Genomic DNA, 20,033 nt, shown 5'->3' on the forward strand with positions numbered 1-20,033 from the left:
GTGTGTGTGTCTGTGTGTGTGTATGTGTGTCTGTGTGTGTGTTTCTGTGTGTGTGTGTGTCTGTGTGTGTGTATGTGTGTCTCTGTGTGTGTGTGTCTGTGTGTGTGTGTCTGTGTGTGTGTGTGTGTGTGTATCACTAAGGACGTTTCATAGGCAGAGTTTGCCAGCAGGAGAGAGCCAAGGCAGTGTGCTTGACTCGCAGTATTTACAAAAAGAATCTCTCTATTTTTTTTTTTTTTTTTTTGGTAACTTTGGTATTGCTCTTCTGATTTTTAGGAGAATACGCTTTAGGTATTTGCTTTGTTAGTGTGAGCATAGTTCTGAGCTGTTAGGACCTGGGTGTGGAAAGGGGCATTGGACTCTTACCAAGAGACTTATTCTAGCTGGCTTTGGTACAAGGGGGCATGTACCTAGTGTTTACCTTTCCTTTGTGCATGTTTGAATTTTCTTACATCTAATCTTTTTTTGGACATACAGTCATTGACTTTATTACATCCCAATTTTTGTTACTATTATTTCTTTTTTTATGGCTGGGTTTATTTAAAAATTCCCTTTACTGATACTTCAGAGGGACATTTGGAAGATGTCAGAGGGCAAAACAAAGCATAATGTTCAACTTAGAGTGTTCAGCCAGAAGTTACTTTCATCCTAAGCTGTCTTCATTTAATCTATGCTAGGGATGGAGAGCTGATGCTCTATGATCAGATTCCCTAGGAGTTAGGATGGAGAGCTGATGGCCTATGACCGGATTCCCCAGGAGGTGGTTAGTGGCCAGTCTGGAGTATACTGTAACTGTTGGGATGCCATATAGTTTTCCCTGTTCTCCCACACTTGTCACAAGTTAAGTCTTTATATTGCCTGTCCAGCCCCTTGGGAATTAGTTTCAGCTGTGACTACTGTTTACATCTGCAGAATGCAATGCCATTTCAAAGGCTCTATAGCCAGCCCATAAGTACATCCAGAAAACAGGGGTTTTGAAATCTGAACCCTCGGATTTCCTGGCTTGGTCTGTCACTGATTCTACCTGTTTCTTGGAGATAACTAGCAATTACCTGCAGCTTCTCCCAGAGAGATGCAGGTCCTACAAGTATCCGGTTTTTCATATACAGCAACATAACCTTGACTCCTCTCCAATCAAGTGCATTTACTAAGCAGAAGTGTAAAACATTTAGAACCAAAGGGAACCTGGATGCAATTTTTCATTTTGTCACAGAAGAAACAAAATCCTCATTAGAGAGAATTATTCTTCCACAGAAACGCCACGTGCTGCTGACACTGTTGGCACAGGAGGAGTCCAGAGGCGCTGGCTTCTGGTTTCTAGCTCTCTTAGAACCCCCTCATGAAGGGCAGTGGAGAGATTGGGAACGTCTGATTTTTCCATAATTGGTCCCATCTCCTTTCTGAGCACAGGGCCACTCAGCCTTTGAGAATGAAAGGAATTAGAACTACAAGTTTAGTGGTGCTCCCTGTATCTCAGCCACAGGTGTGTGGAGGATCAAGTTCTTGCTGGTACGGCGAGCATCCCAGACCCAGGGAGCATCAGGCTGAGGATGAGCAAGACCCCTAACCTTCTGTGGGCTCACCAGAAATTGGGCTCTTAGTGAATCCATGTTTGTAGATTTATGTTTAATTGAGAGAAGTGGTGTTAAACATTAAAACATAGCCTGTGGGGATTTCTGTGAAAATGAAAGAAAACCAACATTTCCTTTTAAAATGAGAAAACTTACTGTGTTCCCCCTCCAATGATGACTTCATAATCTCACACTACCCAGATACTTCTGGTAAACTACATCTTCATATGGGTGTTACAGGAGCTCAGAGCTCTCCAGGGCCTGCGTGAGTATCGGCTGGCCAGTGACAGCCTCTGGACCTGGGCTCATGCCTCTGCAGATAATCACCATTTCTGTGGTCTTTGTGCCCTCAGAAAATGTCACTCCCCCTCCTCCATGAAAGTAAGCCAGAAAGAGAAGAACAAGAAAGCAGTACTTAGCTATCATGAAAAATTGAAACTGATTATTTCCAAATACCTCATTCAACTTGGTAGGAGATGATTTTAGTTTCCATGGGAACAGAAATAAAAACAAGCACGATAATTTCTGTACTTTCACTGCTAGTGCCTCTGCCATAAAGAACAGAAATACCTTCTATTCCACAGCGGGCACCAGACCTGCACACAGGGCCACGCTACCTATGCAGGGGGCAGGCAGTCCCCAGGGAGCCCAGCTGGTTCTCCATGTTTATTGATCCAGCTCTTCAGTTTCCCCCAGTTTCTCTCCAGTGGTGTTTTCAAGGTGGGAGTAATGCTGTTCAGGAGAGCGGGTAGAGAGAACACCTGGACTAGAGAAGTCTATGTATTTTACATAAAATCTTAGCACTTGAAGATAGATCTCACAGATGGTGGTGCCAATACAATAAATGAGGGCACCTTCTTCTCAGTGGGCTGGGAATCAGCCAAAAACCTGAACGCTATGAGGATGTAGCCCTAGTGACAACCGCCCCAGACTCTCCCCAACTTTTCTTACACATCAAGTGCCTGCTCAGAGTGTGAGAAACTAAATAGTAAGATGTGATGTGGGCAGACTTGGGCAGCATGTACTCAAAATGTCATTGCTAGTGTCATTTAAAAGAGGAAATAGCTTTAGCTTCTCTACTAACAAATATCACGAGCAACTACTAAGATATATTACATTATATATTAAGCAATGTATAATATACTACTAATAAAGTGTGTGCTTTTTAAAAGTCAAAAGTTGATTTTCATATGGAAAGTGCTGTGTTTAAAAGTCTGTGGTGTCCAAGGGAAGGCCTAGGCCAAGTAGTGGGAGTGGGTGGGTAGGGGAGCAGGGGCAGGGGGATAGAGGGAACTTTCGGGATAGCATTTGAAATGTAAATAAAGAAAATAATAATAAAAAAAACCTTAAAAGTCTGTGGTGTCTGTGATTGTACACATGTACAGTATGTACACTTCTTTAATCCATGAACTTCATGTGCTCTGAATGAATGCCAAGGAGCCTGAGAGGCTGGGACCATAGAAATTTCAGTGACTTCTGCACTTATGGTTACGTGGTTATGTGATGCATATTTCAAATAGAGTAGAAGGAATAAATCCTTAAACTCCAGTGAAACACAATTGTGCCTTATGTATAGTATCGTGCAATTACTCATAGGCATGAGCTTGTCGTGAAATTTCGGGATATGTATATCCCTGAGAGAAATGATTTCCATATGAAAACCTGTTTTCTCAAAAATTGAGTCACAAACCAACTAAAATCTGATGTAAGTGTTGGGTAGAGGACACGATTATGGGAAAAACTGTTTCCAAGTCACTGTGCTTGCAAGTCTGTGTTCCTGACCCAAAATTATCCCATCCACAGTCATCCCTTTTATTTTTCTCCAGATCCCAACCAATGGGCTGACAGGTTTTAGGATAAAAATGTACTTTCTTTTAAAGAGGCTGTATCATAGAATGCTTGCTTTAATGTGACACGTTTGAGACCAGGTTTGCTGCTCATGTGGTCTAGAACTCTGTGGTGGAGTGTCCAATGGGCCCACTAGGGATGACGTCAGCAGTGGAGTGTTACCAGGTACTGAGTGCTGAGGCTTCTGACTCGGAACCTGATGCTCAAGTTGTGCAAGTAACTGCTTCAGAGTGGAATTCTATTTTGCTCTCCAAACTCTTCATCTCAGGAAGCAGTAGGGAAAATTTACTGAATTCTGTCTTCTTCCATATCTGCAAATTAGGATAATAACAGTATTATTCTTGAATCATTGTTGAAGGTTAATGTGAATGCCGTTATGCATATGAGATGCATAGAACATGACACCAAGGCACCAGGAGAGAGCTTGATAAATGTGTGTCTCTCTCCTCTTCATCAGTGCGCTCCCAAGGCGATTGTTACCCCTTTACCTCATTAAAATGAACATCATCACTAGTCTGCCACAGTGGGTTTAGAGATGGATAAGAGAAGGCCTCTGTTGAATGATTTCCACGGGTCTCCACAGAGGAGATTGACATTTCTCCCAGAATTCCACAATCATGCCAGTATTTGGGAGGCGGGAAGAGGCTCCTTCTCTGGTTAGCAATTTGTGTTCGCTAATTCTGTATGACCTACAATTAGAGGATTAGAGAGTCCTAAAGGAACCAATAAATACACAGAGAAGGGGCCTAGCAGTAAGCGATTCCACCTGGAGGAGCCGGGCAGCTTCATGGAGCGGCTGTGCTAATTGTGGGAAAGCTGCACTATGCATGCACAGACATAAGGAACAGTTTGTACAGGGGAGTGGACTAAGGGTGTGTGTGTGTGTGTGTGTGTGTGTTTCTCAGAGGATTCTCATATTAAATTTCAATCTCAGAAAGGCTCCATTTATCCTTTTCCATTAAGGATCTCTCTCTCTCTCTCTCTCTCTCTCTCTCTCTCTCTCTCTCTGTATATGTGTGTGTAGGGAAGGGAGTAGTGGATGAGTGTTTGAGGGTTGCTAACACATAGAACCACAATGGGAGTGGCTTAAGCAGCAGGAATCTTTTCTCTTTTTGTTCTATGGGGGCTGCAAATCTCCAATCAAGATGATGATCTGGATGTCCTGAGGCCTCTCTTGGGCTTGCAGATGACTGTCCCCCCTGTGGTCCACACTCAAACTTCCCTCTGTCTCTGCAATTACCCTCTTTCTTTAAGGATACCCATCACATGGGTCCACGACCACAAATGGCTTCACTTTGACTTAGTCACTTCTTTAGAGACCATCCCCAGGTTCAGGGGCTAACATCAGTTTATGAGTTGCAGAGGGAGGCCGGAGACACAGTTTAGTCTGAAATTATGAGAAAACTGAGTGTATCTCTGATTTCATGCTACCCAAAGATCCTGGTGGTAATAGAGTGAGGGGGTGGAGTCAGCTTTTAATGCCTGCATTTGTAACAGGCATCACCAGTGAGAAGCTGGGCGAAAGTAGAGGCAGGAGCTCTAGCTCTGTGTTCAGAGGGAACTTGTGTTTCTTTACCTTTTTAGATGTTGAAAGGTGCTGTCATCTCTCATCCCAGAAAGCTGGGACACTTTCCCTCTGTCTCATTCTCTACCTTGGGGATAATCATGTTAGCGTGTTGGGAAGTGAAATGTAAAATGCTTTGAGAACAAAAGCATGCTGCCTGGGGTTGTGTATCAATGGCCACACCAGTGTGGAACGATGTGTCACCTAAGAGCTGCTGCTGTTGATATCGGGAAGCGACCTTTGCTATCTCTCCTGGCTTAGGTCTCCACTGCTTTAGGAAGCAGACAGCAGGTTGGAAACAAGAATGCCTTGAGATTGCAACATTGTTGCCAAAAGTGTGCGCCAGAGATCTTGAAAGACTAGCAGGTGCTGCCGAGAGGGAGGCTGATTAGCTTTTGAACATTGTACCTAACCATCCCAGTGGGCCTTAAGTCACATGCCACTTTTCATTTTAGCCACTCACTAAGCAACTTAATCTCTTTTTAGTTACATTTTAAAATTATTTGTGTGTATGTGCACGGACAAGTGTGTGCTGCAGTACAGGTGTGGAGACCAGAAAACCACTTGTAGGAGTCAGTTACGTCATCCACCATATGGATTCCATGGATGGAACCTATGTCCTCAGGCTTGGCAGCAATCACCTTTACACACTGAGCCATCTTGTAGTCCCAAGTAGCTTAATCTAAAAGGCACTTTTTGTCTTTATGTGAATGAAAAAGTATACAGCTCTAGGAAGAGGAAATGAGGAAATGATTTTGTTCATACAATAGTGTAAGGTTTGTATTCGCCCCCCCCCCCTCCTTTTTTGAGACAATTTCCCGTATTCCAGGTTGGCCTCAAATTTACTATATAGTTGAGGATGACCTTGAACTGCCTCTACCTCCTGAATGTTGGGATTAGAAACTTGTGTCACAGCACCCTTCACTACATCTGCTTTTATTCAGTGCTGGGGTTTGGAGCCAGGGTTTTGAACGTGCTAGGCAAGCACTTTACCAACTGAGATTTTGCCTATGCACAGCTGCTCTTTGTCTGAGCCATCCTCACCTTCAGCGGGGACTGAAAACTTTCTGAGCTTCCTGAGTCTGGAGTATGGCTACCTTCTTGAGTCTTACCGACCTCTCTCCCCTTGACAGAAGTGAAAGCTTCAATTGGGGTGAAACCGCTACACAAGGAGGCCTTGGATAACTGCTGTCATATGGAGGAGGGTACCTCTCTTTGCAGGACCTTACCACAGATTAGATTTTAATTATGTGTGTGTGTGCACATGTGTGTGTGTGTGTGTCTGTACACATGTGTGTGTGTGTGTTTGTAAAGATGGGTCTTCTGGAATGGATTGATTGATGTATACACTAGAAATATCTTTTTAATTTAATATATGCTTTAAAGGCATTTATACAAAAAAAAAAGCACATTGCTTTTTCACTTATTCATTACAGATCTGTCAGAGCAGTGGATTTTGTTTGGTGTTTTGTCTTGTCTTCCCCCATCCCCTGGAAAGCAGTGTCATGGTAATAGTAAGTTTTGTTCCAGACTCAGGGTATTTTAAAGGATTATAAGCCTTTAACTAAGGTTACCATCTCATTTAAATTGATCAAATTGCTATTTCAGTATCATAATCTTGCATCTTTTTAAGCTGTACTATGCAGCGATGGCTTTATTTGATGATCACTAAGTAGCCATGCTGGGGAAATCTAATGGAAACAATGAGACAAGAGCCTAATTCTGATGACCCCAGTGCTGGTGATGATGGTAGCGGACCAGAGTGCGAAGTTAGAACTAGACACTAAGTCATTGGGGAGCCCACCAGCCCGTGCAAAGAGGAAAAATTAAACCTCTGGAATTAGCCAAAGAGAGAGGTTAAAACTAAGAAGAGGGGAAAAAAATCTAAAAAAGGAATCATGTTCTTATTTTATAATTAATTACTAATTACAAATCCAGATGTCAGGGAAACAGGTTCCCCCTGCCCCACTTACATGTTATCATCTCAAGAGACTTTATTGACCATTTGGAGAAGCAAGAGCTGCATTTACATGTGAAAACAACTGAATTGTGAGTGTTCCCTCTATTTTTTATGACTACGTTATCTAGACACTCCCCTCCCCATGTAAGGAGGATTGTATTGAGGCCCCAAGGCCGGGAAGTTACCCACGGTGCAGAGGTGGCTCAAGGCTTCTGTTGACCCTGGATGGCGGGGTTGTTGATACAGTGAGGTGTTGTCAGCACAGGCCAGCCTAGGCTTAAAATATGGGAATATGTCCCATCCAAAGCAAACTCACAAACAGCACATGAATTAGTTTTTAAGCTACTGGTGTGTAATTATCCTATTGTCTGAGAAATTTTGAAGGAACCCAGCTCTTCTCAGCTGTTAGCACTGTAGTGTTTCTGGGTTTCTACTCAGCACTTCTTACACAACTCTGCCCACCCCTAGGTCTCATTGGAAGCTTCTGAGAAAGGCTTCAGATTGCTAACTCCTTAAACAGTTCACTCACTGAGGCATGGTGCAGGCGTCACTTACCCTGGCCACTAGAAGGACACATGAGTGTCCCCTTGGCAGCATGGAAGTGAGGGATTCAGCCCTATTTCATGATATCTGTTTAAGGTGGGATATCAGGTCTTTGAGCCAGATTTTCTGGGCTCAACACTCACCCATCTTGCTATCCTGTAAGCACTGAGAGTGTCAGTATTTTCTCACTCATATCATCAGGACAAGAGATGTGCCACACGGGACTTCAGAGGGGTTCCATGGACGTGCTCTGTGCTGGCTTTCGTACCAGTGAGGGGGTCTCACTCTGACTCAGTAGATTGTATTGGGGGGCATTGCCCTTTTGAGCTCAAGTGCTATAAACCATGAGTGTGGAACACACTTGCATTCTTTAATATAAATTTTTAAATTTCATGGTGTTTTCCATTACATACAAGTTTCTAGCTCTTGGATTTAATTTATAGGTATTTTTTTCCTTTTAATGTTTTTGTACATGGAATTGTTTTAGTAATTTCCTCTTCAGTTTATTCATTGTTAATATATAGAAGCAATAATTTTCATATATTTCTTTTGTTATTATTATTATTATTATTATTATTATTATTATTATTATTATTACTATTACTATTACTATTACTGTTAATTTTCTTTATGTTTTCTGAGCTAGGTCTTGCTATGTAGCCTTCAATGGCCTGGAACTTGTTATATAAGTCAGGCTGCCCTGAATCTTTTAGTGATCCCCCTGCCTCTACTTCCTGAGTGCTGGGATAATAGGCACAGGCCACCACCTTTGCCTCTTTGTTTTGATGACAGTGTTGCCTTCTCCTTTCCCAGTGCATCTTTATGGCTTCAGGGTGTGTGTCTCGGTGACTCCTTCTGTTTGCTCTCTGTGGAGAGAGAGAGGAGATGAGGGTGTGGGGAGGAGATGGAAGCTGCCATGTGGAGACTGAGTTGTGCTCATCCTCAGTCTCTGGATCCACACCTTTCCCAGCTCTGGCTTCTGTCTGGTATTTGCCTCCTGTGGACATCCTCCTAGTCAGAACGCCCAGGTAGCCAGACTGAGTGCTGGGGCTGGACTCGAACCTTGGTATGAAAACACATGCTGTGATTTTCCCGTCCCTAAGGAACACTACATTTTTCTCTTCATTTTTAACTGCATGCTTAATATCATATAGGCAAACTAGAAGTAGAAAAATAGGCTTTTTGCAGGAATTGGGCATCATTAACAGTATACAAGTTTTATATGAGTTTATAGAATTTAAAATTTTTCATCTACAGATAAGTTCTCAACTCTGAGGCATTGTGGAAACCTAAAACAACAACAACAACAAAAACCACTAGAAAAGCCCAGTTTACATCCTGGTGCACTTCCCTCCCCTGTAGGCTGGGTGGACAGTCCCCACAGTACCATGTCACAACCTGGCTTGCTCCTCTGGGTCAGACATTATAAAGGCAGCCACTGTTCCAGGACCCTGCTGTTTGGTTTCCTGTCTGCCATATGGATTATGACTGAAACCATAGCATACATAGTTCAGATTATAGCTCCATCAGGACTATGGCAGGATCTCTTCTATGCCTTCATTGTCTTACCTGCAACATGGAAGAAGCCCAGACTCATGGGATCCTCTAGTGAAGATTTTTTTTTGTTTGTTTTGTTTTGTTTTGTTTTGTTTTTTTCGAGACAGGGTTTCTCTGTGTAGCCCTGGCTGTCTTGGAACTCACTTTGTAGACCAGGCTGGCCTCGAACTCAGAAATCTGCCTGACTCTGCCTCCCGAGTGCTGGGATTAAAGGTGTGTGGATTTTAAAGGCTGTCTATGGCAGATGATCAGCGAACATAAACACGGGGCACCCTGTAAACTATTCCGTAGTTGTGCGGTTTTACTGGACTGTAATGTACCAGTTACAGTTCTATGGTGTGTGATGGAAGAGCCCCGTTACACTCCTTTTACCCATTGTTTCTTTTGCTTTTTAAGAGGCCAGCAGAAATAGTTGATGAGGAAGAAGATGGAGAGAAAACAAGCAAAGATGCCAAGCAGAAGGAAGACTTTTCAGCAATGAATGGTGAGACTGAAGACAGAGGGGGTAGTAAAGCGGCTGATGCCCATGAGCAGGAGGAGGAAATCCCAGACCACGGGGAGAAGAAGGCAAGCCCCTCTCGGGTAAATGGTGGCACGGACGAAGAGAATGGGGAGGAACTGGACCAGGCTGCCGAGGAGCTTCAACCAACAGTGGACGAGAAAGGAAAGGCTGAAGGAGACAACAGTGGGCAAGATGAGGTACTTGTATTGTTTTTAGCTTGTTTGGGCATAAATGAGTGTGCTCATACTCACACACACATGAATGTGCTTAGAATAGTAGCTAATCATATTTAGGAAATTAGTCAAACACTTAGAATCTGCAGCAAAACTCCTTATCATAGAGGAAGAAATGCTGAGCACCATTTAATTAATCCTAATTTTTACTTGTTTCCGTTGATTAATAAGCACTATCATGCATATCTGTTTCTCATTCTGTCCTCTATCTATCCATCCATGTACCCACCCATTCATGTACCCACTCACCCACCTACCCATCCACCCATCCTAATCATCCACCAATCTATTCATTCACTCTCCCATCCCACCCACCCAGCAGGTTAAGACAAGAGAACAAACTAGAAAATGGGGTTGAGCTTAGTGAAACCTTGAACTAATTGAGAGAACATCTTAGACATTCCCAGGGGTTTCTTTGCTACTTACAGAAATTAAAGTCTAGTTGTTTAGCCAGCATTAAGTAGATTAATCAAGTGTCCAGTACCACTACTGGTTTGTTTTAGTGCAAAGCTCCAGAGAGAGGAAGTTTAACAGCAGAGTGGTGTAAAGTGCTCTGCTGGCCAAGCTTTACCAGTCAGGCCAAAGCTATCTGCTTCCTATACTCCTGCAAGCATCTTTATCATCTGCAGGAAAACACTAGGCATACCTTGCATGCCATCTTTACTCCAGGTGATATTTTCACAGAGGCTATGTAACACATACAGAACACAATTTCTCACATGGAGCTCAGTATAGTCCTCCTGGTTGTGTATATGGCAACAATAGCAGGTTTCACAAAGCTCCTCCCTGTTGTAGCCTTTAATGAAAGCTTACAGCATGAAAGCAAAGTGCATTTCTACAGTGCAGCTCCGTAGGAAGATCCTAGTATGCAATCTTCCAGGGGTTCAGCTTAATTCAGTGTGTGACCTAGTTAGACTTCACAAAATACATGGTTTGTAAAATTCTTCCCATAATTTGCAACAACATAGAAGGTCAGAGGGCATTATGTTAAGTGGAACAAACCTGACACAAATACTGTATGAGCTGAGCTCCTGTGTATAAAAATGTATTCTGACTTTATAGAAGCAGAGGGTAGAATGATGGTTAATGGGGACTGAGGGTGGGGTCTGGGGAGATGGTGGCCAAAGAACAGAAAATTTCAATCCTGAGGAATAAGTTCAGGAGCTGTGTTGTCCAGCCTAGTGACGCTTCCTAAGAGTTCGTGTTTATACATGAAGATCTGAAGGGAGTATTTCTGTTTCTACTGATTGAAAAGGTAATGTTGATGATAATGATTCAAGCTCGCCACTCCACAATGTATATATATATATTAGGACATTACATGTTATATTATAAACATGCATACTTTTGTCAATTAAAATAAATTAACTTAAAATCTAAATTAGAAAAGTGAGCTTTTGAGGCTGGTGTGATGGCTCAGCGGGTAAGAGCACTGACTGTTCTTCTGAAGGTCCTGAGTTCAAATCCCAGTAACCACATGGTGGCTCATAACCACCTGTAATGAGATCTGATGCCCTCTTCTGGTGCGTCTGAAGTCAGCTACAGTGTACTTATGTAAAATAATAAATAAATCTAAAAAATGTGAGCTTTTGATAGAATTTTTTTTTTTTTTTGGTGATACTGATTTACCTTTAAATTTTTTTTTATTTTGCTTTAGGAGGTTGAGTGTTTTCATCCCTGGTCCCTGGGGCTGGAGTTGCAAACTTCTGTGGTTGTGAGCAACCATGTGAATGTGGTGGATGGGGATCCTTTGGAAGAATAGTCAGAATTCTTAATCCCTGGAAACTCCCCAGCACCCAATAATCGTTTAGCTTTTTATTTTCTTTTGTCTTTTGAGATTACATTGTGTAGATCTGAAATTCTGTGGAGATAATAGTTTAGCCAGATGTTTGCTAGGAGTATGTAGTGGCTGCTCAAAAGTNTGCAGCAGGAGAATTTCTGGAACCCAGCTTCACCTCGACATTCTCGTGCACTTTCCCCTATAAACTCCTTCAGTTTCCATACCAAATGTTCTCTCAGAATATAGAGGAGCCAGCAGGACACAGTCTGTTCTTATTCAATACCCCAGACACCAACTTCACTTCCTCCATGGGATCCTTCTTTCCACCCTTTTCTTAGATCATGATTTCACAGTGCTGAGATCTATATCCAGGGCTTCTGGCTTGCTAGGCATAACTTTTCTTCCAGGTGTGGCAGTGCACCTTTAACTTCAGCATGCAGCAGGTACAGTAGGAAGATCTCCAGGTATTCAAGGCTCTCCCTGACTACATCAGGAATTCCAGTATAGCCAGGGCTATAGGGCATCGTCGACACAAGTTCAGGACTTGCCCTCTTCTCAGCATCTGACTGTACTTGCTCCCATGCTCTGAGAGCTACCTGTCAGCCCTCTCTGCCCTGGGCTGGCTGGAGGAGAGCAACACCTGAGGAATCTTGATAGAAATTTAAGCATCACTTAAGTTCATGGTTATATAACTTGGTAAGGGTCTGAAGCGTGGAAGTCTGTGGTATGTGATATAGTGAAGTCAATTTTTTGGTGTTTAGATAAATGGCTCATTGGAGACTTTAAGGACCAATCAAATGTCCAAGATGGAACAGTTACTCAGAAGATGATGGGCTCTTCTTGATTCTTTCCTTTCTTGCAATGATTATATATGTTATCTTTGCCCTCACACACACACACACACACACACACACACACACACACACACACACACACACACACACTTAAGTATACCAAGTGTAGGATTATCTAAACTTATATGTACTGCAAGTTAGAGGTTAACAATGGACTTTATAAAAGGACTTTTTACTCACAAATGACTAAAAATTCAGTTTACATGTAAAATTTTGTCACATGTGACAGTTCTTGTGCAGTGCGGCAAATAAAAATATCCAAACCCAGACACCAAATCCATGATAGCAAACTGACGGTGTAGGATAGGAAGCAGCAGGAAATAGAAGACAGATATACAATAGCAACTGCCGTCTGTTAACATTAGGAGGCTATATCATATTCAAGACATCATTTGAGATACCTCGCAGGGAAGCAATGTGAAATAAAATGCAGACCTGGTAATATACAAACACACACATATATAGGTACATACCTAAACACATATACATGCATATATACATGCATATATATAAGCATATGTAGGCATATATTCATCTACACATCTACACATATTCACTAGCATATATACTTTTACAGATATGTGAAATACCTTTGTATATATATGCATATATACACACATATCTATATACATATATCTATATACATGCGTTCATAAGCTTACATATACACATATATAGTTGTACATATATACATACTTGCTTATCTATATATACATGCATATATATACTTGTATGTACACATGCATACATACATTAATGCATATAGATTTGCATGCACACATATATACACATACATATATATATATATATATATACATACATACATACATACATACATACATATACACTCTATATTTCTTTTCTTAGCATAAGTCATGAAAACGGGGTTTAGTGACGAGGAGCTGCCCTTGTCCGTAAGACTGAGGGCCCCTCATGAGGCTATGAAGCCTCCAGAATTTCATGGACTCTAGTTTTCAAACTAGCCAGCTCTCATCTCACACCTCAGCAGCAGCCTAATGGGTAGATGAGTTATAAATGTGATAAATGTCACTGGTAACTGGGGATGTGCAAGGGACAATGGTTGTTCCTGGAGAACAGCTGCCTCTTTGCTTTGGTTTTATGTTCTGCCCTTCCCTGTCAGACACTGATACTCTTTGGCACTTGAAACTGCATTCTGGTGGAAGACCAAAGGCAGAGGGTCATTGGTAGCACACTGGGCTAGTGAGACATGGAGGTGAAACGGACATGCTCTTGCCTCCCTTGCCTCTGGAAACACTTAACTGATAAGTACAAACACACATTTGAAGAGAAAAATGGAAAGAGATGCAGAGGGAGACTGAGAAAAAGAACCCTGCAGCATAAGAGATGAGTCTGTGCTTTCATTTCATCTAGTTGTTTGTTTTAGTTCCTTAAAGCAGGATTGCCTCAATCCTGCTATGCAGTTGAGGCTGGCTTTGAACTCCTCCTGATCCTCTTGCCTCTACCTCCAAAGTACTGGGATTACAGATATATGCCTCCACATCCTGCCTGTCTGTGCTTTTAAAGCATATACTGGAGTATGGTCACGTGAGGTATCAGGCAACTAAAGAGCTGAAAGTAGCAATTTGGGGGAAATGACTGACTAAAAACAAGGGAAGTCAAGGGATGGGTTGTAGTTGAATACTTACTTATATGGTTAAATGGGACATTTATATAAACATTATTTAATTATCTTTGGTTTGGTCTATTTTTCTTCCAGGCTGGTTTGGATGCTCAAAGACCACCAAGACCAGAAGTGACAGTCACAAGCCCTCAAGAAAATGAAGAGAATGAAGCAAACAAGGCCTCCTCTGCTGTGGCATAGATGGTTTACAGCAGGGAATATGAACGGTGTGAGAGGATGCAGAGCTATACGTAATACTTGAATAATGAGCACAGCATCTCTTCATGTAGAATGTGGCAATGTGGTGGAGGCCTACCTATTGCATTTTAAAAATAGTAGCTACATGAAAGGAAGGGTTAGGACATTTGTAACTCAATAACTTATGCTTATGATAGGTGTTTTAAAAATTCTTTTAGAAGAACAAAAGAGAGACAGAGGGAATTTGCACCTTAAGACAGCAGCTGGCTACCTGTGTTTGTAAAGGGGAAAGACATGGGCTAGCTCCCATTAGATACTTTATTATAGACTTGGAAGCAAGAATACTGGCAGCTTGTTCTAAAGCACTTATCTAGGAATGTATAGACGTTTAAAGAATTGGTAATAGGAGAAACATGTATTATGTTCTTGAAGCAATAAACTGTTGATTGAACAAATTGCAATTTAGTTTCAGAGATAATTTGGAGATGACAATAGATCTGAACACTCTGAAGCTGGTGACATTCCTTTCTTCCTCCAGCCAAGGTCCACCATGGGCAAAGTCAAAACACGGCCCAAGGTGTCACCTGGTCAGAGGAAATGCTTCTAGAGGGCCTTGGTGATTCATGTCAGGTGTGTTGGATGCGACTGGCATACTCTCAGGCAGGACCAGAAAGTATGATCTAGGCATCCTGTGGTTTTTTCCCACTGGTCTGTTTTCACTGTGTCTGTACCAGGAACAAAGCCTTCCCTTCTCTTATGTGCTGTTGGGAAACCCAATATTGGTTAATATTAAATTCTTTTCAGGATTTAAAAAATGAACTTTTTATTAAACACAAAGGAACAGAAAAGGAAGCAAAAGCAGAACAGTTTATGGCAATCCAATTCCTTAGCTACTTGCTCTTTGCTGAAATGACTGTCATGGTTGCTTAGAGATTATGTCCATCTGCCCATCTACTCATCCATTTGTCTGTTTGTCCATCCATCCGGACATGTATCTCCTAAGCTTTTAGACTTTCAAGCAGACTTTTAGACTATTTTAGCCTTTCAAGCAGATTCTCTCTCTCTCTCTCTTATATATATAAATATTTCCATAGCTCCTGATTTCAGTTTGTGGATAGATCAACTGAGGTTCAGATGAAGGAAAAGATAATTATGTTAGTTTGATGATCATAGTAGAGGTGATATCTCTCCACATAAATACAGAAATAACATGTTTTTCTCACTTTAAGGAATATATTTTTACTCAGAAAATGCAAACTGGAAGATTTTAGATTGTAGTGCCTTTGTAAGATTCATTACTATTGTAAGTCTATTTTCCCGTCTAGATTTCACAACCAACCATCTGGGAACAAAATAGTTGGGAGTTATATATACTAAAGTAATGTAGAAAATAGATGTATTTTCCCCCAAAGCTATTTTGATTCTTCCATAAATAGAAACTATGAAGAGAGCTTATGACATCACAGTTTTGGAGGGAGATCATGACACGGGGCCTGGGAATCCAGGAGGATGCGCTTTAACTGGGGCACAGTCTGGGCTGTGCTTTCTGTGCACACTTACTTTTACCACACACGGACTGCCTGAAGCTATCTTGCACTGTTAGGAAAACAGAGATGTTCTCCTTCTGGTGTGACTTTCCAGCATCTGGGGTTGAAGATTCAAGTATCTTACAAAAGCTGAATATAAGAAGTTTTAACTTAGCCTCAAACTGCTTCTCTTTCTCACCATGAAGGGTGTGTCTTCTTAAGGAAGCATCACTCTTTGCATGCACCCCCCCCCCACCCTGCTCCTTCACTTCACTGTGGCACTTGGGTTTTGTGGGCTCTCTTGCCAGCTGTCTTAATGAGGAACAACACTGATACTTCACATGAAAACCAAACTCTGAGATCTTAACATTTCAAGAAGGTTACAGGCATAGCAACATAGAAAGTTCTACTTCTTCTGTACTTGCATGGGACCCAAACATGTGACTCAAATCACAACTATCTCCATATACTGTCTAGCCAAACATGGAATCCTTTACTGGGGACTAAAACTGTAGGCCTAACTGTGAAGGTGACCTTTATAGAAGTTGAAGTTCAGTTCACCTCTCAAAAGTGTTGGTCTCCTCTGTGGAAATTGGGTACCAATGACAGACTAGGGACACATGTTAAGTGAGACTTACTGACAAATTTGGGAATTACACATAGAGCATATGAATGAGGGCTTGGTGAAGGGTCATGTGTCATTCATAATGAAGGCTCCTGGATATATACCTGCAACTCCTTGCTTTGAAGTGTCAGTTCTTTTCAACTTCTTAGTTTTAATTTTATGTCACTAATGCCTTAGCCACATTTCAATTTTAAGGACACTTAGGATCATCTGCTGATGGAATTGGAACATTGGTAGTTTTGCACTTGTCTAGAAGTGACTTTGACTAAAGTCACCTTCAGATGAGAGGGATGTGTTGGATGCTTTGGCCTGTGTTGAAGCCACTGTTGCATGCCCATCAACTTCCTGTTACCATGACTACAGGGCAGCCCCCTACTCTCTGTGTTTTCCTGGGGCCCTGGGAATACTTGTTATTTAAGACATTTTTCTTGCATTCTATTTTTTAAGGTCGGAATGCCAGACTCATAGGAAGAGCATGATAAGGTCATGCATCCAGTTAAAGTCTAAAGGGTGAATTCTTGTGTGGTGTCTAATGACATTACCACATCAGAAGTGATGCTGGTATCTTTCCTAGGGTAGTCCTAGGGCAGGGCTGAAACACTAGAAACCTCAGTTTTCTTTAGGGGGATGGCAAGATGGTTCAGCAGTTAAAGTGCCTGCTAACAAGCCTGAGTCCTATGCTGTGACATGTGCATACCAAAGTCGTCCCCAGCACACACACACACACACACACACACACACACACACACACACACACACACACTCACATACACACAGAGTTAAATAAATAAGTATAAATGCTTTGTTTTCTTCAGGCGAACTGCCTTATACACAAAGGATGAATTTACCAAAGTCGTCCCCAGCACACACACACACACACACACACACACACACACACACACACACACTCACATACACACAGAGTTAAATAAATAAGAATAAATGCTTTGTTTTCTTCAGGCGACCTGCCTTATACACAAAGGATGAATTTCACTGGTTTAGAGAAGATAATGTGCTTAAAGCTGTGGCTGCTGTCGGGCACAGATGCTGTAATCCCACAACTTGGGAGCAGGAGGTAAATCAAGAATTAAAGGTCATCCTTGGCTATATAGTGTGCTTGAGGTAACATGAGACCCCTGTCCCCCCCCCCAAAATCAACTGACCAACCAAGAAATCTACCTACGTACCCACCCCAAGCTATAGCTAAACTTGCCACCACAGAGAAATAGGAAGGTATATTCACCATGTAACCAGAAGGCATATCTGTGATTCTAACGTGTCTTGTAAAGAATCAACTCTACATTTTTACTGCTACTGTTAAAGCAGCAAAAGCAAAGTTAAAGGGTAAATTAATCTGTGAGGAGAAAACTCCCCATCTGAACTGGCGCCAATCAGAAGGAAGCATAACACCCAGTGCACATATCTATCAGTACTTCCAAGGGTACGCTCGTACACTCTCAGGCATTAAGAAGGACCTCCTCACTGCTCTGCACAGAGTAAGGCTCTCGAATGGGGAGAAGCAGAGCTAACAGTGTGAGAGCAAATAGTAAGAGACTACTGTTATATCAGCGTTAATATTGCATTACTGGGACCAAGAGATACAATATATCTCCCCAATAAGACAGTTACCAGCATCACTTAAAGTAAGCATGGTGGCACATGACTATTACCCCAGTGCTCTAGAGGTAGAGGCAGAGGGGTCAGAAGTTCAAGGTCATTTTCAGCTGCCCAGTAAGGTCCAGGCCAGTGTGAGCTATAAGAGACCCATTTAAAAGAGATGCTAAAATTAGATTTAGTTACATTTTTAAAAATGAGAGATGCTCACCTTGTTGCCTGAACTGATGACAGGCAACATAAACATAAGGCGTTTGCTTGACACATACCCTGGTATATAGACAGGTCTGGCTTTTGCGTTGTATATTTTGTCCCATCAAGTTTGGAAGTCAGGAGGGGAATGAAACAATGTCCCCGAATGTTGAGCAAGAAATTCAGCATTGTTTTAGAAGAGTCAACACCTGAAAGAGATGTGCAATTAGGAAAGAATTAAAAATATTAATTAAAAAACACTTATAAACCCTGAGGGGACCAGTGGAGCTCTGTCCGGGAGCCAATGGCTGCCTAGCTTCGCTCTGAAAATGTGACCAAATGAGTTCCACGCAGCCTTACCCCCTTGAAGCGCATGGTTTAACTGACTGTTTCAGTTACTGTCAAAAAGGAGGGGGAAGGGGTTCTGGTCAGCGTTAGAGGATTGCAGGAAGCTCTGTTGCTTTTCTGTTCTCTTTGCAGTCAACATTGCTAACGCGCACATAGTAATGGCTAATTTCTCATGCTCTATATAGAGATTAAATTAAACTCAGAGTTTCTGTAGCATTTGTTATATTTAGAATGCCTTTATGTAAGGAAAAATATGCATTTTGATCAAATTATGGGAGGTGGCTTTTATTTCTGTATCCAAGCACGTTCTAAAGTGCTCGTACACCTGTCCTGTCCTGTGAGTAGATGGGTGCTTTATGTAGTTAACATCCATGTTCAGCATTCCCATGTGATACCGTGTTGTTAATATTTCATGTGTGAATCCTTTTTGTAGATTTTCCATGAACGGGATAGATAGGGGTCCAGACGCATGTAGACATTCAGCTCATTTCTTTATTGTACGAGATATTTTTAGAGAACCACAGGTTCCAAGGTTTTTGTGATGCTCATGGCGTGTATTTTGTATACAGACAACCACAGAAATAAAATGTATCGTTTTACAAAGAGTTTCACCGAGATTCAGTTTGTGGGACTTCTCACTGCTATCTTTTCAATAGTTTTGTTTTCCCCTCTACGATTAAAAAACAGTGCAGCACTAAATCTCCATGATTTGAACACCATGACCCCGGAGCGTAAGCACCCCTTGGATACATTAGCTCATTCTACTGGAGGAGAACTGCAAACCCTAGGGGAAGCAGGGGTCTAAACTGCCAGAGGCAGACCGATTTGCAGACACAGTTAATCAATGTCAGAAACTTCCCACAGCGGGCTGGGTGTCCAGTAGAACGTCTATAGTAGAGAGCAGCCTAGCTCGAGTTCCTCTGGTGTGTTCTGCTTGTTTATGAGAACAAACGTGTGCCTCTCCTGCAGGCCTCTGAGTGGACCGCTTTCCTTCTCTAATGGGGCTTCTGTCTATTAAATTGGTACACAGGCTCTCCAGTGCTCAGTCGTCAAACTCAATCTCTCATTAAGAAGACAAATGATAAAGGGAATGCCTGGCACTTTTGACTGCTCTAACACACTGGTTTGGTAGTAAGGAAAGTGACATAAAAATGCAAAACAAAACAAAACAAAAAAACAAAACACACAAAAAATACACAAAGTAAAATAGTAGGTTTAAAATCAGATGAGGCAATCACTGTTCACTGTCCTATCTATCTATCTATCCATCTATCTATCATCTATCTATCCATCCATCCATCTATTTTATCGGGTTTATTTATGTTGGTTTTTTTTGTAGGTATATGTGTCTGTCTGAGTATATGCCATGTGTGTTCAGGTACTTTGGGGTGGCCAGAAGAAGGTGTCACATTCCCTGGAGCCTGAATTGAAGGTGGTTGTGAGTTGCTGTGCTGGGAACTGAATCTGGGTCACTGG

The 20,033-nt window shown here is 41.9% G+C and overlaps 1 protein-coding gene across 1 annotated transcript in view; it reads left to right on the top strand.

Annotated features, from left to right (window-relative positions):
• The window catches only part of Dcdc2 (doublecortin domain containing 2), a 149,174-nt gene extending 130,054 nt beyond the window's left edge, over positions 1-19,120 (top strand). The window contains exons 9-10 of the mRNA XM_021216019.2: positions 9,440-9,742; positions 14,151-19,120. Of these exons, the coding sequence (XP_021071678.1) occupies positions 9,440-9,742; positions 14,151-14,255 (408 nt within the window). The 3' untranslated portion in view covers positions 14,256-19,120. The remainder of the gene's footprint in view (positions 1-9,439; positions 9,743-14,150) is intronic.
• Positions 19,121-20,033: the final 913 nt, after the last annotated feature.

This window comes from Mus pahari, chromosome 16 (genome assembly GCF_900095145.1).
Source record: "Mus pahari chromosome 16, PAHARI_EIJ_v1.1, whole genome shotgun sequence".
Taxonomy (NCBI): Eukaryota; Metazoa; Chordata; class Mammalia; order Rodentia; family Muridae; genus Mus; species Mus pahari.